This window comes from Ceratosolen solmsi, unplaced genomic scaffold (genome assembly GCF_000503995.2).
Source record: "Ceratosolen solmsi marchali unplaced genomic scaffold, CerSol_1.0 scaffold7, whole genome shotgun sequence".
NCBI classification, from domain to species: domain Eukaryota; kingdom Metazoa; phylum Arthropoda; class Insecta; order Hymenoptera; family Agaonidae; genus Ceratosolen; species Ceratosolen solmsi.
In genome coordinates, this window is record NW_011948413.1 from 12,076,724 (window position 1) to 12,091,524 (window position 14,801).

A 14,801-nucleotide genomic window follows, 5' to 3' on the forward strand; every position below is an offset into this window, starting at 1 on the left:
ACAGTCGCGGCGCAAAATCATTTCACGTGCCGGTAGACCCCCGCGCCGACCCGAAGCTGCGACATCCAAATCCGACTCTGTGCACCCTCAATGCCGCGAGACAATGTCATATTTACTGCCGACATTTCTTTTTACCGAAGGCTCCATTTTTCCGAGTGTGTGTTATTTCTACGGCGTACCTTCGGCACAATTGGTCCTCGTGATCGAGGGATCGCGCGCTTTTAGGGATGGCTACGATCATGGATCCGCCGCCGTACCATTCGATGCTAATTGAATTCTTATATTGCCATTGATTGATTGATAAGGACCGTTGATTCTCTCCTGTTTTTTAGCTTAAGCCTGAAATTTAGTTAAGATATGACAAGTTGAGAATAATCGTTATCATATAGACAGTAGGATCGGTATTATTAATATGGTCCTTTCGTTATTCACATAGACTATTCAACATTTGCTTCAATCTAACGAAGATTACCAATCAAGTAAGTTTCAATTATTCCAATGTTCTTTAAAGTCTATTGTTGCGATAAATTATTTGTATGAAAAATCTTATAAGGTATTTGTTTAACTGTCGATTTTAACAATCCAATGTCGAACGAAAATACGTATTCTCTACTTTTATTATAGAAAACACCTCCAAGGATTATATATATATAGATTTTTTTTTTTAAATCCAATTATATTTAATTGTAGATATTTTCTTAAAATATCCTTAAAAGTGATTGTTGAGAAAGGTTAATAAATTCTTTAAAAAAAAAATAACAACAATAATACTAATAATAATAATGATAAAATAGTTTCCAAGGGCGGTATATTTTGTTCGATCGTATCATATTCCCGAAATTTTATAATTTTATAGAATCGTACAACTAGTTTGAATAAATAATCTTCTTCGCAATCAGCTGCCTGCAATGTTGGAGCTTTGCAATTAATCGGACAGCATTTATGTATTTCATTCACCGTTCTATCTTTTATAGCTTAGCTCTGATAGCAAGGAATATCAACCCACGTACAACACCCAGCGAATCTATAAAAATCCCATGGACTTTTTATCGTTACCGCTAAAGACTCTGGATAATTGATGATGATAAAGGCTTCGCTTATCTTACATTTATATTATAATTTAATTGGTACGTGGCATAATATCCGACAACAAGTGAAATACGAAAGATAGACAAAAATTTCATCATAGTAAGTTGTGCATATAAAAAAATTAAGTTAAGAATGCGAATAATTAAGTGAACGATAAGTCATTGGCATTGATAATTCATACATTCGTTTGATTGACGCGCAATATCCTTCGGTTTAAAAAATTAATAAAAAATAATTGTCCTGAAATTATGCGTTCTCTCGGAGTTAAAGCTCTTTTCACCGAAAAAAAATATTATAAAAAAATTATATAAAATGAATAATATATATGCATATTAATATTAATTAAGATTAATATTTGTGATTAAATAGCCAAATGCAGCGCAACTGGACATAAAGGACGAACTGGAAGAAAGGAGCAGCCAAACAACAACCTGAAGATCTCGACGCTTTAAAAAATCTTCTGCAAATAAATAATCATAGTCGTCTTTTATCGACGCCTTCATTCTTCCTTCTTATTCCCGAATCCAAAACACGTCTACCTAATAAAGATAGCAGCACCTGCGCGCCTCGAGCTCCTCGCGCCAAATGAATGAATTCCGCCCACGAGAAATAATCTGTAAACCATTCGGGCGTAGTGCGCGTGAAAGATAATTCCTAGTCCCAGACAAATAGGATCCGGATGGCGAGAGGGGAAAAAAGCGACGGCAGTAGACGGGCACTCGTTTCCGCATAATATTCATCGGCAATAAATCAAAACGATTACATCCCTTCTTTTGTGGCTGGCTTTGCTGTCTTTTTTATCACCGCCCCTAGGGTATCTTCTTTTTACCCACTCCAGCTCGAAAAATACGCGGAGAGAGAGAGAGAGAGAGAGAGAGAGTAAGAGTGAGAGTACAAGGTTAAGGGACTTGGATGCAGTGCGACGCACGTCCCTAGGAAAGGAACATTCGTCATCGTTTTCCCTCGCGCTTTTTGCAAGACTTTTTCCAGCACGTCGCATTTATAGTCTGTGTAGATATACATATATACATGTACGAAGCCTACAACCCTATGCGATAAGTCAAGAAATGCGAATCTCCTGCAATCGTACATACAAAGAGTGTTTTATCGTTGGATCTCGGAGAGCCTGCGAAATCTATTTCTCGGCATGAGTCTGCACTATTGGAAATAGGTATCACTCATGAACACCACACCCCTCAATAAGTGTCCATGGGGTTTTTGATATTTTCCTTACGTGTGATATATTATTACGAGCTGAATGTTTAATGAAATGCAACAATTTATAAAATGAGTGAACAAAGGAATTTTAAAAAGTATTTTTTTAAATAAGCGAGCATTGAATTTACAACGTGTTAGATCGTTTAAAATTTAATCACTTTAGCAATTAATCGAACGTTATCTCACATTTATTATTTGAAAAGACATTCGTACGAAACTTTAAAGTTATTCTCGTATGCTATAGATATTGAGTAAATTAGATATTTTATCTTCTCGCTGCTTTATCGTTGCTTTATACCTTTGTGAATAAGATAAATGATAAAGACAAGCTTGGAGTTACTAATTATAATCAGGCTTACGGGGATTTTACATAGTACATATTGTTGATCAATTACCGAGCGTAAATCGGAAACGTAAAGATTTATATTTGATTGATAAACTAAGAACATTACTCATTAGGTACTAAATAACAAATTTGAAAAACTAATTCCAAATATAACAAAGAAATTGAGATATAAATACATGGTAGACAAGTGATCTACATTATTATAAGCTGCATGTTCGCAATGATTCTAAAGTAATTCACAATTCTAATTACGAATAGTACTTTTATAGATTTATTATTTTTCGGTTTATTGTACAGAAATTCAGTAAATTTTTAACGTATAAATTATTCTTAAGAACGAGAAAAATTATACCGATATTACGAATATTATTGAAGTAAATTAAATGCAAATAAATGTAAAATGCCACAGTTTTGTATTATTAAAATTTTTATTATATTCTGAATTGTTAATAATTTCTACCTAGAAAGGGACTTGAAAATTTTATGATTAAATTCACGATAAAATATAGTATTAGAATAGAAAATTAAAATGCATTTCTAGATAAAAATGTTTGAAAAAAGCTATAAATATAGTTTATTGAGAGTTTACAATTTCTTTATAATTACGTAACGACAAGCGTTTGATAAAAATATATGACATTCAAATAATGTGGTATTACGTATTATTGAAAGACAAGGTGATACGGGATGAAAATAAAATATATGAAAAAATTCATACTAAAAGTAGTAGAAAAAAATACTAATTCTGAAAGTATCTTTTCGTATAAAGATTTTTTACTCGGAAATAGTATATTTTGATCTAAATTATAAGTCGATAAATTGTAATTGTTGGGCAATGGAAATGCTGGCGATGCATGAGCCTGACCAAATACTATATTTTGTTTTTATTTCAATTTGGACGAGTTGATGTTGAAACCACAGATATTTTTAAATGGCGTAAGCATACGTTTCTGCAAGCCGTATATTTTTTAAAAATTCTGAAAGTTTTTTATTGTGATTGAATAGTCCATTGAGAGGACACTCAATCTAAATCAAAATGCTGCATGAGAAGTTGAAGTGACGATACACCAGTGGGGCAAAGCAGCGGAGAAATTCACCGAAATTCGATTGTAAAACGATCGAAGAGATGAAAAAATAATATAAATGAAATGAGGATGTCGCAAATGTTTTATTGTCCTTTCTCTGGGGTAACGTAGGTGAAGCTAAATAATGTTAACTTTGTTTATTCCATCTAGTTTAAAAGAATTTTTAAAAAGTTTTACTCAATGCAGTATATTCATGTATCAAAATTAAATTGCACATATGCTTAAATAATAAATTTTGAATAAACAAGATATAATTTCTTACGTCAGTATTATAAATTTTTGTAAAAATACGGATAATAATTATTGAAGTTCATTTTGTTACATAAATAATTTAAAATGATATTGTTAAAAAAATGAAAAATAAGTTAAAATATGTTAATAAACTAATTAATTAACATAAAATATATGATATACTCAACTTTATAACATATAAAACATATCCATAAATACAGTTTCGCACGCGGACGTGCGTTTGGGAGTCCGCGCGCATGTGTGTGTGTTTATTATTTAGACGAATCTTCTATCTATTATCTGCACTCTCTCACTCACACACACACACACACACACACACACACACACACCCTTTCTCTCGTTCACTCTCCATTTCCCATTCTCTCTCTTTCTCGCTTGGATCAATATTACAATAAAATACGGTATAAGATTATTTTACAGGCTAAGAGCAATGCGATGGAAGGCAAACGATGCGTAGTATGTCGAATAAAGAAGAGGGAGATGCAGAACTTGAAAAAGGCTAAACGCGAGCGAATAAACGTGTGCCAGTGGCATATGAGCGCGGTAAATTACTTTTCAAGTTCAAGGGGACAAGGTTTCAAAAGAATTTATTATTTCATTATATCGAATTACAGGTTATAAAATACATTTACAGCATTAGACGACCATTATAATTTCATATTAACTTTCCGAGCGAACAAATGTATCATATAAATTGCATACAACTCTTAAACATAAAATGTTGATTTTGAACCCAATTTACAAAACATTATTGGGTAATTATATTATTTCAATTTTACAATTCGGTCCTTAATTCTCAAACAGAGATTTTTTATGTGTAAGAAAGGCAAAATAAACCAGCCCAATACGATTAACGAAACGGATACGAGATAGAGAGAAAGAGAGAAAGAGAGAGTGAGAGAATGAGAGAATGAGAGAATAAGAGAATGAGAGAGAGAGAGAGAGAGAGAGAGATCTTTGTACTCAAGAATTAATAACACTTGAAAGGATTGAGGAATTGTGCTTCCATCGATCGAAATTCTTAATCAAAATTCGCCTTTATAGGAATGTCTTCTCTACCAAGTTTATAAAGGTCAGTTTCAATTTCGAAACAGAAATTAACGTAATTAATTGTGATATTGCATTGAACTATGCAAAATGAAAGTGACCCACAATCGGATGGCTTACTATCCTATTCCCTTTCCTTTTCTTTTGCCAAAACAACAGGCATCCAAATGCTACAAATTAGTCTGATTTTAAATTGCGCTGAGTCTTACAAATATTTGTAAATTATGATCTTATTACATCTTTACTACATTGATTTTAAAATCTACCATGCGGACTCGGGACTAGTTCATATGTCAAATTTCGCTTAAATCCTGTACGTTATAGGATGATAATGACGTAAAAAATGTTGAACAATCGAGAGAAATGGAATATAATAAGCATTAGTGCAGAGTCCGTAAACTTGAGATACTTTATAACCATTAGATCTCGTTTACTCAGTTTTTGCAACAGGGATTATATAAAAATATGTGCAAACATTCCACGCTGTTTTTTCTACCTTTTCCATCTTATCCACTATTACAACAAGCCTATAATATTTACAACTATAGAGTAATTTACAACGGTAATAAATACGAGGCAAAATCCAAAATCTATCGCTTGAAAATCAAAAGACATTTCCAAATACATTTATGATCTTCGTTTCGGTACAAGTGGCAACTAATTATAATCTTTGCAGCGTCTACGGTAATAGTCATAGGCTTAACAGCAATACTTGTCCCAGTTTGCAACAATAAAGCCTCGGCCGGGCCGAATGACGCTGGGCTGCATGCAAACTGGGACTTGTTGTTCCAGGCGACAACGGACGCCTCCACCCCCGCCCCCCTCTATGGTTTTCGCATAGGCTTCGCCAAATGCCGCACCATACACGCGATTCCTAAGTGGAATTGTAGCTGAAGCGAAGCGACGCTTTAACGAAAACCGCCGCCGAGCCGCCGCCGAGCCGCTATGTATAATACAATAGAACACAAGCCTAATAATATATTGCAATTGACTCGAAAATCGCATTTAACGCCAATAATTATGATAACATTAATGATTATCGCGATAATAGCAAGAGTAGTTGTAACAACAACAACAATAATAATAATAGCGACTGTGTGCACGTATTAAAAAGGAATCGTTGAAATAACTTATTGCTCTTTTGTAATTTCAATGATATATTTAGAGCAAAAAATTCCGCTTTATATGGGCGTAATTCATAATTTTGGGAAAACCTGACGAAAAAACTCAAGCAATCCAGTCACACAAACCCATTTGCATTATTTATTCGAAATCTCTCATTGTCGTACAATAAATGATTAAGCTTTTATTATATTTAAATTTTCCAAACTATATACATATATAGGGGGGAGAGAGAGAGAGAGAGAGAGAGAGAGAGAGAGAGAGAAGAAAGATCGCATAAATTTAATAAACTTTATTATAATACTTTTATAACACTTCTATTCTATTATATTTAGACTATATGAATTTTTAATTTTTAAAAGTATTTTCATTATAATTTCTCAATATATTATTAAATACGAAGGCGTATGTTTATACTAAAATAAATGTCGTATCTTTATCACTGGTAATATTTTTTTAAAAAGTACGTTACAAGCAACTGAATTCAATTACAATTGCATTTACTCCCTTAATTTTAATATTTATTTTGTAAAATATCTCTTAATTCAATATTTCTGTCAAAAAGTGAAAAAAGTACACGTGGCAGGTGGTACATTACCGATAAAAAACATTTCTCAGTAACCAGAACGAAGAAGCAGCACTTATTAAGTACGTGCTCTCAACAAAATTATCAACTCGGTACACTTTCCTCCATGAAGAAAACAAAGTGAAAAGCGACGAAGAATGATATTAATAAAAAGTAAACTTATCCCCGACGAAATAGAAACGTGCGGTGGGGCCTGTGACCTGCGATGGCGACCGCATAAACGTGATCGGAATTCAATCGACGTTATATCGACGCTACACGGGAAAACGTCAAACGGTGTAAAGTTCGATCATAAATCCACGCTTATCGAGGCAATCGCGTCTAAGGGGCAAATGCGAGGACACGGTAAGAAAATTTTCCGGCCCTCTTGCCTTCTCATTTACTCTATATCTTTCCTTCCCCTTCTCTCGTTCGCCGCTAACTACTCCCCCCCCCCCGCCAACACCACCTCGTCAAACGATCAACCCACGTCATTCGCTTCTGTACTCGCTCTAACACACGCGCCCTATCTCTCTCTCTCGCGCTAACTATCTTTTTCTCGATTTTCTAGACTACAAAAGAGAAGCATAACTGGGTATAACAGAAAAGGCAAGAGAAGTTTTTATTCTCTTAGTAGTATACGAAGTATCCAAAGTTTCATACTTTCATCAGGAAAAATTTTGTAGGAAATCAAACTTTCAGGAACGAAGGAATCGAACTAGAAGATTGGTAAAATAATACCACTGAAATGCGTGCTTTGCATGGCAATGAAGAATTCCTTTCTTTGTTTTATATAGCAATTAAATTAATTTGTAAGAAAAATAATTGATTTCTTTACATTATACAAAAGTAACTAAAAATTTAGGAATAAAAATAATCTTAAATAATGTATTAAAATTCTCGTTTAAAAGAAAATTACTTGGAGAATATTTTTAAAAATTAATCTAACATTAACCTACTACTATATAGGCAAGTATTATCTCTATATTATTGAAATGATTAATTTTTAAATAAAAAATATACTACCTTTGTTCTTTTTTTTTTTTTTTTTTTTATTTAATTTTTAGCTTATATCAATTTTTTTATTGTATTATTTCAATGAATAATGAATATAAGTAAATTTATAATGATATGCTAAATATTGAATTATAAACGTATCATCCGTTTATAATCAACAATCATGCAGAATTTTTTAAATAATGTAAAAAGAAAAGATAAAAACGAAAAATAAGGTGAAAATTGGAGGAAAGTTACTCAAATGTGATTGACGGCGTCCAAATTTACATTCTCCGCAACATTCTCCGCAACATGTGACCTTAAAAACACCGTCGGATAATCGCGAAAAAAGCGAAAGAATTTCAATTCTATTGATTCCCTTTTGTAGAGAGTCGAGGTAGTCAAATGAAGTGTGCGTGCTTTGAAAAACTTGTGGCCCGATAAACTTTAAGTTTTGTCCGGTAGTGCACGGACCTGAAAAAAAAAACCAAGAGAAAAAAGCAACAACACGCAACGGAGAGAAAAATAAATCAAAACCAGCGATTGAATTGCTTTGTGCATTTGAATAAGATAAAACCATATTTTTATTATATAATTACAACCACAACATCAGCAACAAAATTATCTACATAAAACAATGCCATATTTAAGTACAAAAGTTTCGAAATTAAAGAAATAAATTTTTTTTTTAATATATTAATCCACTATTAGTAATTTTTAATAATTTATATTTATAATAATGTCATGTTTCTTGAAATTTTTAATTTTTCGTCACATAGTATTTTTAAATATTTTTTACAAAATCTTTACAAAATCAAACAATGAATGGTTTATTTTAACAATATTAACATTTAATTTTAATTTTTATAGTTTATCGTTAGTTTCAATTACACAAGTTGAATTACCCAAAAATTAGTTATTTAATAGCCTAAATAAAAGATATTTATAGGGATTGGTAAAATGTCGTTTTTTCTTATAATGTTTTAAAATGAATATATTAGAGAAAATCTCACACGTATAGTGCTTGACTGACTAATTAGAAAATAAATTAAGTAAAGAAAAGATAATTTATAAGAATTTCGTGATTAAAAATTGAATTATTAATCATTATATTGTTAAATGTTTAACTACACATATGTAGATACACGTTTATATTCGTAAATATTATCATGATAAATTTAAATTTGTTTATCTAAAATAGTATTTATAATTTGTATATTGCTTTACCAATGTGAAGTTAAGTTCACTTCTTATAAATTTTCGAATACTTTATATATTATAACTTTGCCAATTGATACCGAAATGTCTATTATAATAACATTACCGTATAACCAAACAATATACGTTTTTTTTTGTTGAAATTTTCAATATAAATATGTCGTTGTATATAAACGGAAAGTGGCAAACCGCTATACATGAAAATTTCCATAACAAAAACATTTATCTGTATGGTGATTCGAAACATATACACACATACGCGTAATTTTGCGTCTGGTGAAAACACCTTGCTATCGCATTTTCAAATATATATAAACAAAAAGCAAATCAACGAAAAACAAAAGAAAAAGAGACAGGAAAACAGGACGAAGAAGAGAGCAGGATGAAAGCTTCTCGAGCAAGTCAATGGACCAGTGTACCACTGCTCCGCTTTCGGCAAGCATACAATGAGTAAAAGAAAGAAAATGTATGGAGTTGCTGGCAAACGCATTTCGCGTATGCAAATAAAGTACGAGGATAACCTAAGCGAGTGTGCGAGGTACAGAGAGAGAGAGAGAGAGAGAGAGAGAGAGAGAAAGTAGAGAAAGCAGGAGCGTAGGGGACTGCTAAAGGTGTCGGAGCGTGTGGAGAGGGGCGGGAGAGGAGTGTGCAGAATGAGAGAATGTAAAGAGGGAAAAGCTCCTGCGCTTCAATTTCGTGCTGGGCTATAAAATAAAGGATCGACAGACGAGCTGAATGCCGTGGTCGGAAAAAGCAGCTGGATCGATTGTCTCGGTAAATCGCGACGGGCTTTATATTTCAAGCGCGAAAAATGGATGTATAATGATGATGGCAGACAGCGCTTCGAATCCGTAGAACAATCGCGGCCAATGGAATTGATAGATCCGTATAGATCGCTCGAAAATACTCTCAACAACCGTCGTTTTTCTTTCTTTTTTCCTTCATTTCTTTTCATTTCTTTTCATTTCTTTTTCTTTTTTTTTTTTTTTTTTTTTTTTTTTTTTTTTTTTTTTTTTTTGACAGTAACTGCATTCTCGAATATCCGCCTCAGTATTCCATGCGTGCTATTATAATCAAATAACTTCCCTTCCAAATTCATTCTTTCCCGCCAATGTGACTCGCTTATCTTAAATCAGAAGAAGCGCGGCATGTATTATCGTTATGGCTTAATTAAGCGAACGCGCGCGCGTGCCGTCGCGTGTACTTAGTATGGGTATTAAATGGTAATAATCGGCACTCGCAATTCGCAAAGCTAAATTGGTTATTGAAATAACACGCGGACCGATTAAATATGGATAATAAAATATTGGATAAGAATAAATTATTAGGTCGGGAGAGATTTCCGCCTACTGTAACTGAATTTGCACGCAAAAAAACATGATTCTTGCTCCAATGCTAATATAAATCTGTGAGATTTATTCCTGAGAGTAAAAGGAATATAAAAGGAAAGGAGAAGAAAAGGAAGTAGTCGAGATGAGGTTAGTTGCTTAAAAATTCATAACATCTCTTCACCGAATAAAATAGCTCGAGAGTACTGATAAATAAAAGCAATCGCGTACTGCGTTATTTCACGCAAGATTCATTGCGCATCCAAGCACAATAATCGCAAGTGCGAAAATGTACTTCTTTAGAAAAAAGAAGGAAAAAAAGAAAAGAAGAAGAAAAAAACATACGCTGTACGGCATCTTAGCCGAAAGGGAATTGAAAATAGTCATTAAAATTAAATGAAGCTACGACTCTGAGTAAATAAATATTCCATCGGACGAATAGAGAACGTAAGGAGGTTATTGCCAGGCACGCACACATCCCTAACAATACACCTGTCTCGGCTTAAATACGCGCTTAAATAATCAGGTTCCAATTCCACGGTGTGGCGCTAGTTACGTGCATTTAATTTTTACGTGAGTCAAGTGACCTGAACATGCTTTCGGACTTACCGTAAGGCACGCAAACGGGCACCGGGTGATTCCAACCGTTGGCCGTGCAAGTGAGGATTTTGCTGCCCTTGAGCCTGCGCCCGGACTCGCAGGAGTAGACCGTCTGCAGAGAGCCATCCTTGAGGATGCGCTCGCGCACCGAACCCCATTGGGGCGCCTGGACCCGAGGACAATTGCCAGCCACCCCTGCCAAGAGAGCAACAACGAGATCCTTATTAGCAATTGCGATAGTGATTGCTGCCTTTGATTATAGGGAATAGTCTTTGGTCAAAGTTGCTTCCCGCCGTCAAGTTGGCTGCCAATGGTGGTGCAATTTTACATTCTCAATGTATTTGAAGCATCATTATTAAGAGAATGAGCGTAAGTATATATGGTAGCCGATTTATATGTGATTTTTTGGAAATCCAGAGATACAAGTCATGCATAATGTTAATATGTTTGTTGCTATTTTGTGCCTCGCCAGAGGCAAATGTTAATCATTTATTCTGGAAATTCGTAGCATTATAGGATTTTATATATTTTTCAATTTTATCAATATTTTACCAAAATTTTATCAAAATTGAAATTACTTTAAACTTTAATCTGTATCCAGGAATACAATTTTCTTACTATTAAAAATTATTACATGGAGTTTCAATTATTTCGCTTAACTGTAAAGAGTTGAATAATATATTCGAAGATACTTTTCAGTGACATTATTTTTGAGAATTGAATAAATTTTATTATTTACCTGATTATTAGTTAATATGATGATTCGACATGTAATTTTAATATCGTTAGACCGACTTTTTTTTTCAATTTTTTTTTTTTTTTTTTATTAAAAAGGAATAAAGTGTGCTTTGACTGAATTAACATTGCAATCTTTATTAAAATTGTAAAGAAAGTTCTTATGTCGTAAACCATCTGTCGTTACTAAATAAGACGATGTAATTTCTTATACTTAGACTTGAAATGAAAATTCATTCTTCCAAACTTCCTTCACAGTTAAGGAAATCCATTATTTATGAAACACTGACTTCATTTGCAACGATACAATGACAGATAATCCAAACTTCTTATAGCATAAATCGTTATTCTTAGCAAAATTTGTTACATAAATAAAATTTAATGTATTTAATGATTAAATTTCTTTTTCAACGCTTACTTTCATACTGTATTTTTTAATTTTTTAATATAATTTTTCAATCCACTTGAAGTAATAATGATATTACATAATACATGATTAAATACATTAATTAAATATATTGAAATATAAATTTATGTTTTAATATAGTTTTAATTTTCATTATTAAATGACGAAAACATAAAACGTTCGAATACTAGTAGTCGATGATTCATAGACAATATTATGGGAAACGTGTCAAAGTCCGTTCACCATGTGCGCAAATTAAAACAATGAACAGACTTTAAGTTGTGTCAAATATTAGTATGAATGCACTTTAGTAAAGAGTATTACAAAATGAAGACGTATACTCTCTTTCTTCGTGAAAGCATGAAAAATACATATTAAACAATGAAGAAGGGAATAGATCTCGACAAACCCGTCGGGAAATGAAAATAAACACGAAAAATCTATGCGAAGAGAGAGAGAGAGAGAGAGAGAGAGTGAGAGAGAGAGAGGGGGGGGCGGAGAGAGAAGGATGAAATATACACTCTTAAATGTAAAATATATATCAATAATCTTCCTACAGTTGGTAATTTTTAATATTTGATAGAAAATACTTGACGTTTTACAGAATTCATTTGATACAATTGGAATAATATTAAAACTAAAACATTTAATGCGAAAAATAAAATTATTTCAAAACTATTTAAAAATTTATCTTTTACGTGATAAAACTGTAAATTTTTAACTTTTCAAAAATTCATGAATTTCATTTTAGTTAATATTTAAAATAAGGTATAAATTATTTAATTTTTTTCTTTTCATTCAAATTTTTTCTAAATACCTTTATAATCTATTCAAATGATACTTAAAATATTATTTATTTATTATTTATTATGTCAACTATAACAGAGATAAAACTTTGTGTATATAAATAATTAAATTAGATTTTTAATTTGTTGCTCTTTGCATAAAAATATTGTAAAGAAATAAAATGCAAAAGCACATTAATGCGTAATTATTAATTATGTTTGAAAATATTAAAGGTCCAACTTATTTGAAGTAGAATTTATTTGAAATTATAGTAATGCCTGTATTATTTAATGCATTAATTCGTTAGAAAACTGACCTTGGAAAGATATTTTCTTTTACATTTTTAAATTATTATCTCAATCAAATTACAAAAAATTACTAGAAATATTTATTATGAATTTGAATAATTATCATAATTATTATTCGATACTAATTATTATTATAGTAATTGATATTAGTAATAGACAGATTATGTATATATGTTATCAAAAATTACACCAACACTTTCTATATAAGCAAATTACATGAATCGTTTCATCGTAGAAATTAAAATTTAAATAACTTAATAATACTTAATTTGCAATTATTACTTTATATGCGCACCTTCATATAATTCTATATTTGCACGATGGCCACAGTATGAAATGTTAATTACTCTATTTTATACGTTCATTTGTTACAGTAAAGTGTATTTTAAATCTGAATTTTTACACTCTTTATAAATTCTAGACGTTTGATTCTAAGAAATAATTATATTTAAGGGATCATTTCGTTTATTTCGTTTCTATTTGGATATTTAAATTATCAACCTCTGATTGATGGTCTGATGGTTGAATATATCTTCGCTATTAAGGGTAAATATTTTATAATAATGATACTATTAAGTATCATATTAAAAATTGTAAATCTCAATCGGTTATCTATTTTTTACCAATAAATTAAATATAAATTTTTTAAATAAGTTTGAAAGTCAATCAAAATTCACATTTACTTACGTCAATAATAATTTCAATATTTATTAAATGTAAATTAATAGTATGTTTATTATATGACGTTCAAATTTATATTCAATTACCATAAATTTAATCTCTACATAATTTGCCTTTCAGTTTTGATATAAAGTTTAAGTATTTGCTTATCCGTATTTTTCAAGACTCCGCATAATTTATCACTGCAGGTTTTCTTAAGTGTTGCACTCTACCCTAAAGTCTAACTTATCTGCATATTAAAATATTGAAAATAATGAAATTTAAATCATTCTTATAATATACAGGCGTTACATTTATTCTCGTGAATTCCGATATCAGAATACAAATAATTATTTTAATCGACCAAAATATATAAATCTTTGGAAGATTACCTATTACAGGAGATTTTGAAATAAAATAATTAGCCCAAGTCGCGTGCTCCTACTATGAGAGTTAACGGGCTTGCTTTAACCACATCTCATCTTGAATAATCAAGTCTTGTATAACCAATAGCCTAAAGTGTCTTCATGTCACAATGAAAAGTTATGGCGGCGAATAAAGCCATTGAAGAAAAAAAAAAGCGATGAAAGGTACCAGTGGACTCGATAATTAAAGAAAGTCTATACTAAAACCCGTCGAGAGTCTCACTTGGATCTGCGGTTAAGAGGCCTAAGTGTCCGAGCAGTATGCATGAAGATGACGTGAGATAAGCGACGTTTTTACTCCTTAGTCGCAACAAGTTTACCGTGGAACTAATTGATCTCTCGCACGCATCGAATTAAGAAAAGTGAAGAATGAGCGAGACGGTGTAGGAGATGTAGACTAAATTAACATGTCAAAATGTAGTGTGCATAGCTGCGCATCTGCCCTTGCTCTTTTATCTTTCCTTTGTTTTTTTACTTTTCCTTTCCGAGATTGGCGATTTTCCTTTTTACTGTTCGTCATGGCTCTCTTTTCCGACATTTTCCTCCTATTTATTGCAAGTTTTAAGGTTTTGTATGCGGTGCTCGTGGGACGTAACACATACGTAAAAGACGATT

At 31.9% G+C, this 14,801-nt stretch overlaps 1 protein-coding gene across 1 annotated transcript in view; it reads right to left on the minus strand.

The window, feature by feature from the left end:
* Positions 1-14,801, minus strand: part of LOC105367694 (fibrillin-1) — a 197,184-nt gene that overhangs the window by 71,731 nt on the left and 110,652 nt on the right. The window contains exon 2 of the mRNA XM_011506463.1: positions 10,876-11,061. Within this exon, the coding sequence (XP_011504765.1) occupies positions 10,876-11,061 (186 nt within the window). The remainder of the gene's footprint in view (positions 1-10,875; positions 11,062-14,801) is intronic.